General features: G+C 39.7%; 1 protein-coding gene across 33 annotated transcripts in view; it reads right to left on the minus strand.

Annotated features, from left to right (window-relative positions):
- Nucleotides 1-18518, minus strand: part of Ezh2 (enhancer of zeste 2 polycomb repressive complex 2 subunit) — a 62877-nt gene that overhangs the window by 24270 nt on the left and 20089 nt on the right. For 30 of the 33 annotated variants that reach the window (NM_001134979.2, NM_001440279.1, XM_087657336.1 and 27 more), the window contains one exon: nucleotides 1858-1974. In NM_001134979.2, the coding sequence (NP_001128451.1) occupies nucleotides 1858-1974 (117 nt within the window). Of the gene's footprint in view, nucleotides 1-1857; nucleotides 1975-5333; nucleotides 5654-18518 lie in introns of those variants that run through there. The other 3 variants (XM_087657340.1, XM_087657339.1, XM_087657338.1) reach the window with 2 other exon arrangements.

Consider the following 18518-nt stretch of genomic DNA (forward strand, 5'->3'; position numbering starts at 1 on the left):
TATCAAAAGTTTAAATAAAGATAAAAAGCAAAGTACGAGTTATAAAAGGAAAATATGGAGCTTAACGTATATACTGTTCAGATTTGGAATATCGGCACGCTCATCTCAACTTTCATTTCACTTTGGGTGCAGTTTCCATCGAAACTAAGTGAGTCTAGTTCTTTGAATGTAAATCAAAATTAAGTATTTGGCTATTATGTCTTCTCAATCTTTGCTCCCAAAGTATATGCTAGCCATAACAGTCATCTAATTTGTTTTGGTCACTGACCAGGAAAGTCTAGAAATGATCTAAACTTCCCATTGGCAGCTTAAAAAACAAAACAAAACAAACAACAGCACCTTAAGAATCTTTCACAATTCTAATCTGTGTGGGGATAATGTTTATATGCCCTGTGTGAAGATCTGTCTCTGTCCTTCCTTGCCTGCCTAAGGCACCTTCTGGTTGGGTATAATAAAAATAATAATACCTATGGCCTATAGGTAGAATAGAAGGTTGGACACCAGCAGAGAGAGGAATTCTGAGAAGGAGTCAGGCACGGGAAGATTCACCACCTAGACTCTGAGGATGTTGGACATATGAAACTGAGGAGAGACAAGCAGCCATGTGGCAGAACTTAGATGAGTATAACCAGGTCTTTGTGTCATTATTTTGGACCTGGGGTAGGCTTAGAAAGGTCCACAATACAAATCTGAAAATATGAATCCTCATTTGAAGGTATCATAATGTTTCTCAACTACAGTTATTTTTTTGTAAAGCCTTAAATGCACACAATTTTCAACTTTATAAGAACATCTGAAACTCACATTTAATTGCCACAGTTAGAAGTATAAGAAGTCACTAATATAAATATTTACTATTTAAAAAATACTACTTCTAACAAGCATTTCTGTACAGCAATTCTTTAACTTCATCAAGAAATTCAACATTTTATTAAATATATCAAATGAGTAAAACTACAATGATTTTGGTTTTTTTACCTGTGTGTTTGTGTGTGTGTGTGTGTGTGTGTGTGTGTGTGTGTGTGAGAGAGAGAGAGAGAGAGAGAGAGAGAGAGAGAGAGAGAGAGAGAGAGTGTGTGTTCATGTGAGTACATGTGACTGTGACTATGTAGAGGCCCAGAGGCATCTACCTGGAGCTATTTCGGCCTAGAGACTACTGATTAGGCTAGGCTAGGCCAAGGAGTCTCTCTCCACTCCCCAGTGTTGTAAATAACTTATATACCGCTATGCCAAACTTTTTCATGCACGCATGCATGCATGGAGCCATTTCCCTAACCCAAACTGTGTATTTTTATTCAACAGTACAAATCAAGAATATACTCTTCAATTTCTTTTGCTATACTTCATTCTGTTTTCATAAAGAACTAAATATGAGTATTTCATTGCCAAAGCTTGGACTAGTGCTCTCTGTAGAGACAACGACCTAACTTACGCTTTATAAATCCTGAGAATAGTTTCTATATTATCGTGTGTGTGTGTGTGTGTGTGTGTGTGTGTGTGTGTGTGTGTGTTGAGACAGGGTCTCTATTGTGTAGCTCTGGCTGTCCTGGAACTCGATATGCTGACCAGACATATGTGCCACTATCTTAACATTTTCCTGGAAACTGTTTGATGAGAATCTTTCAGTTAACAAAATGGAAAGTCGGGCTGGTCAGAGGGCACTTTTACAGAATAAGAACTATAAACTTCATCTTTAAATATGTTTACTTCAACTTTTCTTGTGGAGAATGCAGAGAGAGAACATTGAATGGCTTTTAACTATCAAGTGGCTTTTTAAAATTCATTTTCCTTATCATAACAAAAAATTTACCATGATTTTTATTTAAATACATTATCAAACAGGCAAAAGCTACATACCATAAAATTCTGTTGTAAGGGAGACCAAGAATACATTATGGGCACCGATGCGACAGCATTTAGGGTCTTTAACGGGATGACTTGTGCTGGAAAATCCAAGTCACTGGTCACTGAACACTAAAACAGAACATAAATAAAAACTTCCTCTTAAAAATAAAAAGATCAAGCTTAAGCTATGGTCATCATACTGTAAGCAGATGCTGCATTCTTAACTCTGAATATAATTTTTATGATGGAAAGGTTCATACACTAAAAAGAATCCTCTTTTCTCTAAGATGCCTCCTTAGACATTCTCCATCTTTGCAAGCTTTTAAACCCCAGCCTTTCTCATACTTACCATTAACAGAATAAAAAACTATATTCACATTAGCCTCAGAAATTTAATCTGCAGCACACTTTGTCTGACCACCCAAACACATGGGTTAGAATATACATATGTACCAAATGTGTCCTAAGATTATGAATTACATTCTGTAGACCAGGATGTCCTCAAATTTACAATCCTCCTGCCTCAGCCTAAATGGTGCCGGGAATGCTAAGATAACAGGCAGACATCACTATGGTATATCTAATCTTATCTTTTCTCTTACTTTTTAAAAATGTCATATTTTATATAATATTATCAAATAATAAATTAAGAGTAACAGGTGAGTTTCATTGCAAAAAGAACATTCTAACCAACTCTATAACATCTAACTGTTCACATGTAAGGCACTACATTAAGCACAGTAAACCTTTTTATCATAGTTATTCCAACACTCTATTTGAAGACACTTAGTCCCACTTTGCAGTGAGAAAACTACAGTAGAGAAAGGACAAACAGTCTGCCCAAGATCATATACAGAGTTGGAGTGTAAGCAGCAAGTCTGATCCTGCTCACTGCTCTGACCCACTGCCATAGTCATCTCTAGAACACACCTTCTGGTCCCTTAAAATGTCATTTCATATCACTTAGGATAATAATGACTTAATGTTAGATTTCTGGGGTCTCAGAAAGAGACAGTATTCAACCTCCAACAACAGACAGCTGTGTTTATTAATGCACGTAGCGAGAGACAGCTTCTCTCCAGAGAAGAAACTGAGGGGTCTGCCAGGAGGCAGTGACCTTTATAGGTGTGGGGTGTGGGGCTTGAGTGAGGAAACTGTTGTAGTCTTGGTCACTCCTGCAGTCTCTACTTCCTGAAACTGTTGGCCCAAGGCAAGGCAGACTACCTAACTGTAATCTCACAGGAATCCTGACTCACAACTGAGGCACTCTATCAGATTTCATAGCGCACTATTTCTCCTGTATCACAGAGGGACAAACTGCTAATTACACTGTGACGTAATACATTCTTATTACAGTGATTTGAACAAATATGTTCAAAATTGTTAAAATTTTTGCAACTTTGATTCTAATATGGTAAAAATCTGTGCCCTAATAACCACTTTGCTTTCTATCCTGATGAGGAATCCAGCTTTTCTTAAGAGTTCTATTCTCAAATGTCAACCCTCCGTGGCTGTCTCAAAAATTCCTCAGGTATGTATTGATGATCTATAACTAATAAAAATAGAACAGAATACATTGAACCCATAGCAGTCACACATATACACACAACATACAGAGTCAGTGTCTGAGATTTATGTAAGGTGTTTCCAAGCAAGACTAGGACTGGTCGAGGTGAGATTACTTGCATATAGGCCACATAAGCCTACATGTGTACTCATGTGTACATCACGGGTAGAGCCCTCAGTTCTACATAGGTGCTCGGTTACTCTATCAGTGCCCACTGCCACACAAAGATGACTCCTTCCTAACAGAAGTGAAAGTGACAGACAAAGCAGTTCTAAAGAATAAAGATAGTGATGTCTACTAATGTGCTTTTCAAAAAGGCAAAGTAAAAATAACAATGCCAAAAGCTCAAAGTCAAGTAAATAAGGCGTGAATGGCTTATCAATGTTCTCTTTCCTACTAATTGGATTCACACACAGATCCTCATCCCTCCATTTGCTAATCCAATAACAACAGGAACTCACATTTATGAGCATATACTATGTTCCAGCCACCATGCTAAGTAATTGCTTATATTCATGATCATAAATAGTTCTTGTTATGTCCTTATAATATAATTTTAATATCACAATCCACAAATGGGACTAGAGGTCCGAAGTTAAATCTTCCTAGTAAGAAAGTAAACTTAGAAGGCAGGATTAAAAGCTAAGTCTAACTATAATATCCAAGAATTTAACTTATTGTGCTTTAGTTCTTGTTCTCAGAAGCTCACAGGAAAATTCACTCTAGCAGCCTTATAGTCTCTATGTGGAATGTGACCACACCCAGTGAGGTCACAGGGATATCACCTTTCCTTTACTCAATCCGTAGCAACTCAAACCTAACTAGGTAAATTTAGGTATGAAAATGATTTTAATTACTCAATAAAGCATTACCTACTATCCAATAATCTTAAATATAAAACAATTTTCATGTAGTAAGAAAATTATTAACTTTTGTTTTATATTTGGTGGGGAAAAATTAATTCTACATAGAAGCTGTCTTTAAAGCTCAGAGATAGACTGGCTCTCCAGCCCTGACTTACCTGTGTGTTAGCATATGAATCCAAGGTCATGTGAAATTCAGACAGAAAATATTCTTTTCAACCACTAGATAATGGAATAATTGATGTGCAGAAAACTTTCTGGCTCTACTGAATGAAAGCTGGAAACTTACAGACGCACAGAAGACAGGAAGGCACAGGCTATAGCACAAATGACACCTCCAGTCCAATGCCTCTGCCACATTTCTGGTACCCATCACTTCAAAATTCTGTCATCCACAGGTCACCAAGGGATGAAAGAAACACAAGCTCTAAGGGTTAAGAGCATCTGAGGTGAAAGGTATGGTTTTACCTTTCTACTTCAAAACAATATTCAGCAGTATATCAAAATATAAGTTTATGGTGTCAACAGACTATACTTGCTGATTCTCTGTGGTGGAAAGTTCAGTTCCTTCCAAGCTCTGAGAACGCCTTTGTGGTGAATGAACCTGAGCTCTGGATCCTACCCCACACAGCCTCTAGCCATGCTACAACCATCTCTTCTCACTTAGGAAACAACACTGAAATGCTGCAGCCTTTGCAGGTAAAACAAGTTAGGAAGTGCTATGTTGACTTACAGAAAATTAGACGACAAAGCTTCCAGTTACTTAGCGACCTTACTCTTTGACCCGATTCCTCCTCAACACTTTACTCACATCACTCAGAACAGTGCAGAAGCTGTTGGCCTCACCGAGTCTCCTGAGAATCTTTCGCTGTTCAGTTAGAGGCCTACTTTAGCAACTTAAATTTCTAATTCTAGCTCCAATTTCAGGATCACACAAGACATTATTACGAGAATTCATTAACAATGGTAAAGAAAAACAAGTTACCAAGGATGGCACATTGTCAGAGAAACACAGTTTACTGGTAAGTAACAAGGTTCCTCTGAGGTTGGAGACTTACATCAACTAGCTGGTACAATAGGCGACTGTGTGGCTGGAGAGGAAGCCAAGCCAAAAATAGTAGTTGTAGGAGCACACAACCAAACTGAGACTCTTGGCAGAAGACTGGTTCCAAGTAAAAACTGTGTTATGGAAAATCGTAGAGGGAGAGCAGGTGAATGGCCTGCAGGGAAGGGAGAAAAATTAACACACCCTACTATGTGCCAAGCACCATGTTAGAGACGTTAACACAGTTGACTTTAAAATTCATCACTAACCTATGAGGTAAATATTCCCCATTTTAGGCAGGACGTCCCAAAGGACAAAAGTAACAACCGTTCCACCTCTGAACAATGCTTAGCACGAGGGCAGTTAAGCCCAGCGTCAAAATAGTGCATGGAGTTATATCACACTAGCTACCAGTGTTGTAATCATACATTCTTGGACACTCACTGGCTCATTTAGTTAGCTCATATTGAGACACAATGAACTGTCAACATTTTCAAACATACTCCTATTTCTCCATGTGAGAACAATGAAGAAGAAACAGAAAAGCCATGGCTCCTGAAGAGAGTATGAGTGAAAGGCATCAGCTACTATCAACTCAGGAAAGCCCTCAGCCCAGGAGAGAGTAAGGAGGAGACATCATCTATCATCAACCCCAAAGAGAAGCTGAAGGTTATTTTCAAAACTACCTTAAGTTTCTTCAGGACTTAAGGAATGAAAGGGAGCAAAATCTTACTTAGCTAGGCCTTATGGTGAGGGCGGTATATACACTTAGATTCAAGACTGCTGTTAGGTAAAGCAGGAAAGGAAAAAAAGGAATGAGTTAAGCAGCACATATTGAGGAAGCTCAACAGCAAACATGAGTTTCACAATCAGTTTAAAGGGCAAAGGAGGAAGACTGAAGAGGACATTCTTGAGAAAAAGTGTCTCTCAAACAAGAGGGTCAGAAATAAAAACAAGAGTGGGCCTAACATCTTTATGCAAGTATTTAATGAAACCTAAGAAATAAAAAGCAGTCTATTCCAGATTGTAAACTGCTTCCATTTTTGACATTACAAATTTATGTCAAAAAGCCCTTACATACTGGAGACTCCCTTGTAACAAAAGGCTATTATCTTAGATTTTACTTTCATCTAATGTCACTCCTATCTTCTTCCTAGAAAAAATGTACACAGCATTTCAGGGTGGTGTGTGTGTGTGTGTGTGTGTGTGTGTGTGTGTGTGTGTGTGTGTGTGTGTTTGTGTTGGGGGAGGAGAGTGTTTCTGCTGTTTTGCTTTGAGATAGGGTCTCTGTGTAGCCCTGGCTGGCATGGAATTCTCTATTGAGACCAGACTGGCTTCAACCTTGCAACAATCCCCCTGCCTTGGCTTCCTGAGTAATTAGATTAGATGCAGCTTTTCAAGAGGAGTAGGGTGGTGGCTAGACTTGGGTGTCAACTTGACTACATGCTGAATTAACTAAAACCCAAATGTCTGGGTATACTGGTGAGAGTTTTTTTCTTTATTAAATCATTTCAAGTAGGAAGACCCACTTCTTCTAATCCTGATCTTCAGGGTATGAAGACAGATACAACTTTATCCAGATCTTTTGAGTGGGAAGACCTACCTTTAATCTAGACTCCTTCTGCTGGAAGCCTATATAAAGGACATGGAAGAAGGAAAATTGCTCTCTTTGCCTGCTTGCCCTGGATCTTGAGTCCTTCACTGGCTTTAGAGCATACTTCTTTGTGATTCAGTTGTACACTAATGACCAGCTGAAACATTAGGCTTTAATGACTTAACAACTACTAGATTCTTGTATCTTCCATTTGTAGACAGTTGTTGTTGGAATAGCTGGACTACAGCTGGTAAAACATTCTAATAAATCTGATAGACTGATAATATAGCTAGATATCCACCCACCCACCCATCCATCCATCAAGTTCTAGAGAACTCTGACAGAGTTTGGCACCAGAAGTAGTTCTAGAGCAACAAAATATAAGGATGAATCTTTTAAGTATCTACCAGAAATATGCACCTCGCTTTGTCAACACCTAATTACTGAAGGCTTTCCTGGAAGCTCAGAGAGTTCTGAATGATGAAAGCCCATGATGTGAACTATTTTACAAACTAAGGAGACAAATACATTTGATTATCCTGATTCACCAATTCTGAGAAGCAATGATTTGGTGACTCTGTATATAAAATTTTGGACATCTTGTGGAAAAATAAGGAAAAGGATGATGTTGGTCAGTTGATAGATAAATTGACAATGGAAAAGAATGAGCTTCATGATAAAATTAATCAACTTCTAGCATCTCAGAATATAGTGAAGAACAACAATGAACTCAGCAATAAAACTGACCAACCTCAGGTACAGATACACAGTCTGAAGCAGTGTTTTCAACCTGTGTGCCGTAACTCCTTTGGGGGTCACATATCAGATATCCTGTGTATCAGATATTTACATTACAATTCATAACAGCAGCACAATTACAGTTACAAAGTAGCAATGAAATAATTTTATAGTTGGGGTTTACCACATGAGGAAGTATATTAAAGAGCTGCAGTGTTAGGAAGGTTGAGATCCACTGTTAAAGGTTTCTAAGTGTGCTCTGGAAGAGATCTCTCCAGCAGCCATAGAGCTCAAGTTACAGAAAAATCAAACCAAAGCCTCCATTATAAGACTGACTAAATTACAAATAAAATTCAAGTCCCAGCCTCAGAGGGTGTTAAAATTAAAGGCATTAACTGGTAAAGAAGAGAATCCTATACTTGGTATGGAGATATATGGGACAACCCTATTGAAGCTGAGAACTTTGAACCCTTCGATTCTCAAGAGTATGCTATATAAGACCTAATCCTTCTGGGAAGCCCCATTACCTTCACTAGTCCTGGAAGACCAAAAATGGCAAGAGGGGCATCAGCACATTTGAAGAGCTTTGTTGTCACCCCTTTCCTTGTGTCAGACAAGAGTCTGAAGCACTGCTGTTCAGTTGAATGAATTCTATTCAGTGGGTTTGATTGGGCCCTGAGGTAGCACGGGACCAGGTAGCACTGAATCACCAAGGATAATGTGATTGTAGTTATGGTATTGGGCAGCAGAGACAAAACAATGTCCATAATGGCCTAACCTGTAACGTGTAACACAGGAAAACTCATATAGACCTTTGCTGCTGGTTACTAATCAATCACTGTATGTCCAGGCATGAAACATTTTAGGACACCTATTGCATTTTTATTTGATCTATGTAATCAGAAAAATTCTCAAACTTAAAGGCTACATTGGATCAAAAGGAAATCAGCCCACAAGCCAATTTCTAGACTTAAGCCAGTTTGCAAAACCAGAACCCCTTGAACGAAGGGACTGCCAGGTTCCCCTGAAGACCTTAATAAAATACCTAAGAGTTTTACTATCAACCGTTCTCCAGTCCTTCCCAGAGGGACCTACAGCCTTTCACAACGTTAACTGTACACTGGAAGAAAGGAGACAATCACACTTCCCAGGGCCTATTAGATGCTGGTTATGAACTGACACTGATTCCAAGAGACCCCAAGACGCACTGCAGCCTTCCAATTACAGTAGGGCTTTATGGAGGTCAGGTGAGGAATGGAGTTTTGGCTGAAGTCCAACTCACAGAAGGTACAATACATCCCCAAATTTCCCCAGTCCCAGATGTATAATTGAAATAGATAGTCTTAGAAGCTGGCAGAATGCCCACACTGGTTCCATGATCTGTGTAGTGAAGGCTACTGTGGTTAGAAAGGGTAAATGGAAGTCTTTTAGAGTTGCCTCTGTCAGAGAGAACAATTAGTCAAAAACAGTATCACATCCCTGGAAGAACTGCAGAAATTAGTACCACTATGAAAGACTTGAAAAGAGATATTAGTGGTTCCCACCACAGTTCCCTCTAACTCTCCTATCTGGCCAGTGCAGAAGACAAATGGACATGGAGAATGACAGTTGACTATCTAAAACTAATCAGGTAGTAACTCTGATTGCACTACTGTGCCAGGTCCGTAATTGAACAGATTAACACATTTCCTCTTATATGGCATGCAGCTATTGATCTAGCAAATAACTTGTTCTCAGTACCTATCTGTCCATAAGGCCCACCAGAAGCAATCAGCTTTCAGTTGGCAAGGCCATGGTATTCCTTTAGTTTTCCCTGAGGGACCTAACACCTCTCCAGCCCTGAGTTATAACTTATTTCTAAGGGATCTTGATCATTTGTCTCTTTTACAAAGTATCTCATTGGTTCACTATATTGCCAACATTAATGCTGACTGGACCAAGTGAGCAGGAAGTAGCAACCAATTTGACTTGTAGGCAACACATGTGAATCAAAGGATGGGAAATAAATCCAGCCAAAACTCAAAGACCTTTGACCTTAGTGAAATTCTTAGGAGCCCACAAAGAATATCCATAAAGAGATATTCTTTCTAAGATGAAGGAAAAGTTATTGCATCTAGACCCTTCCACCACCAAGAAAGAAGCACAATGTTTAGTGGGTCATTATGGATTCTGGAGACACTTGGGTGTGCTAGTCCAGCCTGTATACCAAGTGACTCAGAAAACTGCTAGCTTTGAGTAGGACCTAGAACAGGAAAAGGCTCTTTAACAGGTCCAGGCTGCTGTACAGGCTACACTACCATTTGAACCATATGATTCAGCAGGGTTGATGATAATTTGAGGTGTCTGTGACAGATAGGGATGCTGTTTAAGACTGTTGGCAGGCCTCTATAGGTGAATAAAGACACTTTGGATTTTGGAGCAAGGGTCTACCATCATCTGCAGACAACTATACTCCCTTTGGAGACAGCTGTTGGCCTGCTTGGGCTTTAGTAGAAACTGAACATTTGACAATGGGCCGCCAAGTTACCATGTGGCCCAAGCTGCCCATCATGAGCTGGGTATTATCTTACTAACCATACCATGAAATAGGACATCCACAGTAGCAATCCATTATCCAATAGAAGTGGTATATATATATGATCAGGCCTGAGCAGGTCCTGAAGGCACAAGCAAGTTACCCAAATGCCTAAGGTTTCTACTCCTGTTATAATGCCACCTGCTCCCGAGCACACATGTATATAGACAGCCTCACAGGATGTTTCCTGCGACTAATGAACTAAGAGAAAACTAGGGCCTGGTTTACTGAAGTTCTGCATACTATATGCAAACACCACCCAGAAGAGGACAGTTGCAGCATGACAACTTCTTTCTGGGACAACCCTGAAAGTCACCAGAGAAGGGAAATCTTCACAGAGGGCAGAACTTCAGGCAATACACATGGTCATGTGTTTTAAACAGAAGGAGAAATGGTCAGATGTGTGGTTTTTCACTGATTTACGGTTTGTAGACATTGAAATAGGCTGAACAGTCAGGGACTTGGAAAAAGCATGAATAGAAGATCAGTAAGAAAAACATCTGGGGAAGAAGTATGTGGACAGATTTCTCCAAATGGGTGAAGAATGTGAAGATACTTGGTGTGCCATGTAAATGTTCATTAAAAGGTGACTTCAGCTGGTGGAGTCCAATAATCAAGTGGATAAAGCCTTTTTCTAGCCATGTCTGTCACTGCCCAATGGACACATGAACAAGAAGGCAGAGATGGGGATTATACATGAGCTTGGAAACATGCACTGCCATTCACCAAGGGTAAACTGGCTATAGCTGCTGCTAATGCTGGACCTGCAACCAATACTGAGCTCCAGATATGGCACTGTTCCCTGAGGTGACGAGCTAACAACCTGGTAGCAAACTGACTATATTGAACCACATTTTCCATAGACATATGTCTTAGTCAGGGTTTCTATTCCTGCACAAGCATCATGACCAAGAAGCAGGTTGGGGAGGAAAGGGTTTATTCAGCTTACACTTCCACATTGCTGTTCACCAAAGGAAGTCAGGACTGGAACTCAAGCAGGGCAGGAAGCAGGAGCTGATGCAGAGGCCATGGAGAATGTTACTTATTGGCTTGCTTCCCCTGGCTTGCTCAGCTTGATTTCTTATAGAACCCAAGACCATCACCCACAATGGGCTGGGTCCTCCCACCTTGACCACTAGTTGAGAAAAGTGCCTTACAGCTGGGTCTCATGAAGTCATTTCCACAACTAAGGCTCCTTTTCTGTGATAACTCCAGCTTGTGTCAAGTTGACACACAAAACTAGCCAATACAACATAACATTTTGTCCCTACTGGAATAGATATTTATACTGTTTATGGAGTTGGCTTTTCTGCAATGTAATGCCTCTTCCAAAACTGTGGACTTACAGAATATGCCTTATCCACCCACCATCTTGGTATTCCATACAGTATTGGTTCTGACCAAGGAACTCATACCATAGCCTGAGAAGTACAACGGCGGGCCCAAGATCATAGAATCCACTGGTCTTACCATGTCCCCAACCATCCTGAAGCAGCTAGCTCACCAGAAAGATGGAATGGCCTTTTGAAAACAGTTACAACACTAGCCATCAGCACCCTTGAAGGGTAGGGGCAGGTCTTCTCCAGAAGATGCTATATGCTTTGAATCAGCATCCAATATATGGTATAGCTTCTCCCAGAGTCAGGATCCTTGGGTCCAGAAACCAAGGAGTAGAAAAGGTAATAGTTCCACTCACTATCATGCCTAGTGACCAAAAGGAAAATTTTTGCTTCTTGTTCCCATGACCTTAAATTCTGCTGGCCTAGAAATTTTGGAGGGGAACATTTCTTGCCAAGAGCTACAACAAACATTCCATTGATCTGGAAGGTCAGATGCCCCCCAGGCCTCTTTGAGCTTCTGATGCCCTTAAACCACAGGTTAAGAAAGGAGTAACAGTGTCAGGAAGGGTTACTGATTTAGACTAACAAGAAGTTGGATTACTTCTCCACGACAGAGGTAAGAACAAGTATGTCTGGAAAGCAGAGATCCTTTAGGGCATCTCTTGGTGTTACTAATGTCTGTGATTAAAGTCCATGGGAAACTACAACAACCTATTCCATGCAGGATTATAAAGGGCAGAGACCCCTTCAGAATGAAGGGATAGGTCACTCTTCCAGGAAATGAGCTAAGACCCACTGAGGTGCTTGCTGAACATGGAGGAAATACAAATGGGTAACAGAGGAAGGTAATTATAAATACACCTAAGTGGTAGCCTGACCAGTTTCACCCAGGCCCAGACACAGGGCTTTGAGTTAACCCACCCAAACATCTATGAACTGCCAGAGAGAATGAAAGGGCTGGTGAAGTGGGAATTTCTGGTTTTGTTGGAGACTCTAATGTGTCATGTGATAGTTTTCTGAAAGCAGTTTTATGAGAGGATGTTTTGCTGAAGCAGACATGTGAGAGGATATTTTGCTGAGAACATACGTGGTATTTTTCTGGAAGCTTTCTGGAAAAAGGGCATGTGATGTTTGGTAGAGTTGGCACTTGGGAGGATATGTGATGTTTGGAAAGAGTATAAATATAACCCAACAGACAGTGGACGATGCTCTGGCATTGGTTCTCCTTGCTGGTCTTCGTTGGGCTTCCTTGTCACTGGTCTTTACTGATGACGCTATCATATTGGTGCACCTTGCTTTCTTGGATGATCTTCATTTGTTGTGCTTCACTGAGAAAAGTGCACCAAAGAACTTCTGGTGGTGTTCTGGCTGCTTCTTGAAGCTTTGGCAGACTCATACCAATTGGCAGAGTCTTACAGTTTCTTCTGCACTGAGCCGCTGGTTGATTTGTGTTTGTTGTGATAGTAAACTGGACTGCAAACGACAAAGATTGGAATGGCCCCAAGGAACTACTTCTAAACAGATCCACATTCCCCTAGTCCTGTTAGCTATTTTCCTCCTCTACCTTTCGTCAGTGGGTATAAGTGAGGTTGAAGAGTTTAAGAACTCTTATTAAAGTATGTTTTAAAAAAAAAATACAAGCCCATAGGTTGGTCCAGCAGATCCAAAGCTCCAGGATCTCCACAACACAAGGCAAAAACAGGATATCCAAGAAGAGTCCTGGAGAGAATCCAGTATTGATAATGTAGCAGAAGCCAGACACCTTGAACCAGACCAATGACTCAATGCAATGAACATTTGCAGGTAAAAATGGGTGAATAAAAGGGTACACTGTGTGACACACTACATCTTCTATATTTTCTTTTCCTGTTGGTGGGGAAAGAAAGACAGAAGGCAGGTACCAAGGGACAGGAAGATGGGTGGGATTGGGGTACATGATTTGAAATTGAGAGTCAATTAAAAGCATGTATAAATAAATTGAATGAATGAATAAATAAATAAATAAATACCACACAACCAGTTGCACAGATAAGGATTATAACTTACCTAAGTGTTTCTGATATATTTTGTTTAGAACGCAAAGATATTTGTGTTTGTGTTTTCTTTCCTCAATTTATCATTAAATGTAGCATCAATTAAGAAACTACCAGTGGACATTATTTTTTAAGTTTGAGATTCTAAAAGAATGTTCCTCAAGGAACGTTGCCACCTATTCTAAATTTATAATGTGTTTGTATGAAAGATAGTTATATCATGTTAGGTATAAATATGACCTGGTTATTGTTTTCATTTGGAAATTAAGCATAATATAAAACGATATGATTGTGTGCCAGGTTGATAAAGGGTGGACTTGTAATGGCTAGTCTTCGCCGTCAAGTTGACTACACTTGAAATGAACTAAAACCAAAATGGCTAGGCCTACCCATGAGAAATTTTTTTTGTAAGTAAATTATTTGAAGTGGGGAGACATGCTTCTAATCTGGATCTTTGGGATGAGAAGATTCATCTTTGATCTGGGCCACACCTTCTGTTGTCTGCCTATATTTATGCACATGGAAGAAGGAAACTTGTTCTCTTTGTTCTCACTGTCAAGTCCATTCTTTCACTGGCATGAGAGCCTACTTCTTCAGTACTCTGGCATATACTAAAGACCAGATAAGGCCCCTAGCTTCATGGACTGAACAACTACTAAGATTCTAATACCTTCTGTTGGTGGATAGTCATTGTTGGACTAGCTGGACCAGAGCTGGTAAGTCATTTTAATAACTCTTTCCCTTTACATAGGCAAAGAGACTAATTCATTCTTTTAAGTTCTGTTCCTCTAGAGAACCCTAACCAATAATATAATTAGGCTCCTTAACACTCTTCCTTGCATCCCCTTTTTAGAAGCTTTATCCTAAATGAAGGGACCATAAACAATGATCCTAATCCTACAGCAAAATCCAAGGCAATCTGTTTGACTGGTGCCATAAGGGTAAAATATACTGTTTATTATATGTTCTTCTGCTAAAATAAGTTTCATTAACACACACTGGAGATCATAAAGCACAGTCCTAGGACATAAACTACAAAAATACTCAAAAACTAGGTGTAGTGGCATAGTCCCGTCATTTGATAGAGACAGGAGAATAAGGACTTCAAGGGTTCAAGGTGAGCCTTCAAGACTATGAAACCCTGTCTCAAAACATAAATCAAAATCATAGTGGGGATGGGGATGGTTAAATGAAAACATTCAAAAAAGAGGACAGCAGGAAGGGGACAGAGGATAGACAATGGGACACCAAAGCATATATATGTGAAGTCTAAGTGTCTTCTTCAATACCAGTGCTGGGGAAAGAAAACTAAACCTTTACTACCCTTGAAAGGAAAGAAACTAAATGATGAACACAATATTATGTGAGCTCCCACTATCTATAAGCTATGGCAGCAAATCTATTTCAAAAACTGAATGAAACAGAGCAATAGAGACTAAACACAGACAAGACTGTCGTAACCATGGAGTGAGCTACATTTAGGTTCTGGCACAGGAGATACTGTAGTGTCAGCAGCTTCTGCTAATTTTGCCAACAGATAATTAAGTGCTTTCTACTGTTGACTGACTAGTCAACATAGTATACTGAAGCAAACTAGACAACTAAACAAAAAAGGTTCACCCTACCTCCACTCACTGTTTATGCCACGTAAATTCCTATGGGGTAAGTGGTTATTAACCACAAAACCAAAAACAGAAAACTAAGATGTGAAATTTATAATCCTGAAGACTTTCTAAGCCCTTGAGGGACAGAAAAGTTAAAGTATAACCAAATATATCAAAGATAACATCAAAATGAAAGATGTTAAGAATAAAAAACTAAACCCTAATCTAACTTAAGACAAATGCCAAAATAACCAATTACAAAACAAAGAGAAGGTGGAAAGATGGCTCAGTGGTTAGTTAAGAGCACTGGCTGCTTTTTAAGCAGACCCAGGTTTAATTCCCAGAACTTGCATGGTGGTCCACAACTATCCAAACTCCAGACCAGGATATCTAACACCCTCTTCTGACCTCCATGGACACCAGACACACAAGTAATGAACAGACATACATGCAAGCAAAACACCCACAAACATAAAAATTTAAAAACACTCAGTAGTATGCAAAGTGCTTGCATGTGCGCATGTGCACACACACAGACACATACAGAGACACACACACGCGCAGAGGGACAGAGAGAGAGAGAGAGAGAGAGAGAGAGAGAGAGAGAGAGAGAGAGAGGAAAGAAGGAAGTGGGGTAAGTAGCTTAAAATATGGGGCCCAAAGAGATCTAGATGCTCTTGCAGGAGACCTTGTTTCAACTTTCATCACCCATGTGTTGTCTCTCACAACTCTCCATAACTCCAGTTCCAGGGACTCCTACACCCTCTTCTGGATTCCTCAGGTACTAGGCACACACACATGCAAACACACATGCAGGCAAAATACTCACCACCTTCACTGAGCAAACTAACACAACTTGTATCTATCAAGTCTAACAATATCTGTGTTGAAAATAAAGGTAAATAGGCATTTCCATAAAGAGACAGATGAGAGGGGCCCATTTCCCCTGGGACATTAAGCAGATAGTAAATACTGATTACAAATCTGTTTAAAACCACTATTAGGCCCGGAAGATGGTTCTGAGGGGGGGAAAAAAAAAAACCAAACTTGCCACCAAGCCTGAGTATGCATGGTGGAAAGATCTAACTCCCACAAATTGTTCTCTGACTCTCACAAATGTGCACACATACACACACAAAAATAAATGAATAAATACATAAATAAAATGTAAAAAAAAAGTGCATTCTTTCAAAAAAAATTACATTGTTTGTTCATGTCCTACAAGAAGCAGACAGCTAGAAATGAGACAATTTTCAGCTGTTGGACAATCCTTTGCTGCCCTGACTATAATGAATTACCCCTTAATGCCAGTTCAGATGTCTAGGTCACACCTTGGACACCTTGAAATGACTACAGCATGATTACAGCTGACAGCCCTTGCTTCCAAAGGTAGCCTTAGCCAGGGCTGTTTTGAGATAGAACCAGACTTTTTTGCCATCACAAGCCTGAATGAACTCCAGATGACACTACAACCAATTTCACCTAGGCCAGACAGGGATCACTTTCCCCAAGTCGTCTAGCCAAAGGAACTACTTTGACTGTGACTAAATACAAGGATACATACTACTGGTACAATACACAAACCTCCATGACTGCAACTGGTCCTAAGAGGCAAGGCTGATTGGTCCAAAATAAATGTCTGACACTGATCCAAACAGCCTTCCTTCAGCTATGTAAGCAGGCTATTAAGGCTCAGTGAGTGGGCTAGAAGACACTCTCCTGTGCCTTCTTCCCTGATATTGCAACATTATGCCCAATAAAAGATTCTCTCAAATGGTCTTTCCTTGCCTAATGGTACAAGCTTCGCTGGAAACGTGGAGAAAGCAGCAGCAGCAGAGAACAGAGCTGTGAGAAGCAGGGGCAGAGACTGCCACAGTCACATGGCTGAGTGTGGGGACAAGGCAACTTGTGCCTGCGAGGACTAAGGACATGTACCATCACACTAGCTTTAAAACCTTGACTTCTCAAAATGTGCAAGAAATATGCTACTATACTGAACTTAAGGATGTATCAGAGTGCTAAATGTTGCTAAATGACAATATTTGGGGAATAAAGAATACTAACACCTTAGCTATTTTAACTAGAACTTTCTCTTGACAGTCACGCAAGTAAAATGCATTACGAGGCAATAAGCCATGCAATCAAGTACTTATTTACATGTAAAATAGACCTAGTTTTATTTTTACAAAAATGGTTACATATTTTATTATTTTAATAGAACTTTATTTTCTTAAAAAAAACACTTGTAAATATCATAAGCAAATAACTTTAATCACCTCAAACATTACTAGGAAGAACAAACCTACACATAGGCTCAAAAGTTTAAAAACACTTCATGAATATAAAAATCATTATATACATCTAATGTTATTTCTATTGCAAACAACTTAACATTTAAATACATACCAAAATTCTCTTTTCATAAGATACAGATGCTTACAAATATATCTTATTCTCCTAGAAATATACCTGGCAGACTATTAAATTACTTATCATGTCATTTACCTAGCACATAGGCATTACCTGAGTAAGACATTCACAGTATTAAAAAAAAAATTCACATAAAAAATAATCCAGGGCAAGCATGGTGCCATGCACTTTTAATCCCAGCACTCGACCCAGAACAGAAGGATATCTGTCTGAGGCCAGTCTGGTCAGCAATAGTGAATTCCAGGCCAGCTAGAGCTACACAGTGAGATTCTCCCCAAAACAAGCAACAATAATCACTGAAGGAAAAACACCTTATAGATTTTAGTGGCGGGGGGGGGGGGGGGGGGGAATTCACAAATATACAAGAAATACACTAAGAACATCAAGAGTAATACCAATTTCTTTACTAAACATAGAAAAAAAACAACTTAAAAAAATGAAGACTCACATGTTTTTCTAGTTGTTTAGACAAAGCGAGTCACTTGTGTAGGTGGATATCATTATGCAGGTGAAGGCAAGTACAGGATAGAACGAGGCCTGTCATTGGACGAGCAGGAGGGAGGAAAGTTTTAGAGAGGAGGAGACTGGAGCAAGAGAGGGAGCAGCCGAGAGAACATGGAGGTGGATGTTAAGATTTCTCTCTGCACATTTACAGGTTGTTATGAATATTTTTAAGGGATGGATGTGTACAGGATTTTGTGTATCTAGATAAACAAAATATATCTTCTCTAGGCGGGCAATTATATCTTATCAATTGGATCAGAGGTTATTGTGTTGTGTGTTCCTTCATGTGGTGATTTAATTGAGTTCAAGAGAGTGTGTGGTGACAGGACACTAGGCCCACCACGGAATTGGGATGTGTATGTCTGGCACGGTGGCAACCT

This window comes from Rattus norvegicus, chromosome 4 (genome assembly GCF_021556685.1).
Source record: "Rattus norvegicus strain SHRSP/BbbUtx chromosome 4, alternate assembly SHRSP_T2T, whole genome shotgun sequence".
In the NCBI taxonomy this organism is placed as follows: domain Eukaryota; kingdom Metazoa; phylum Chordata; class Mammalia; order Rodentia; family Muridae; genus Rattus; species Rattus norvegicus.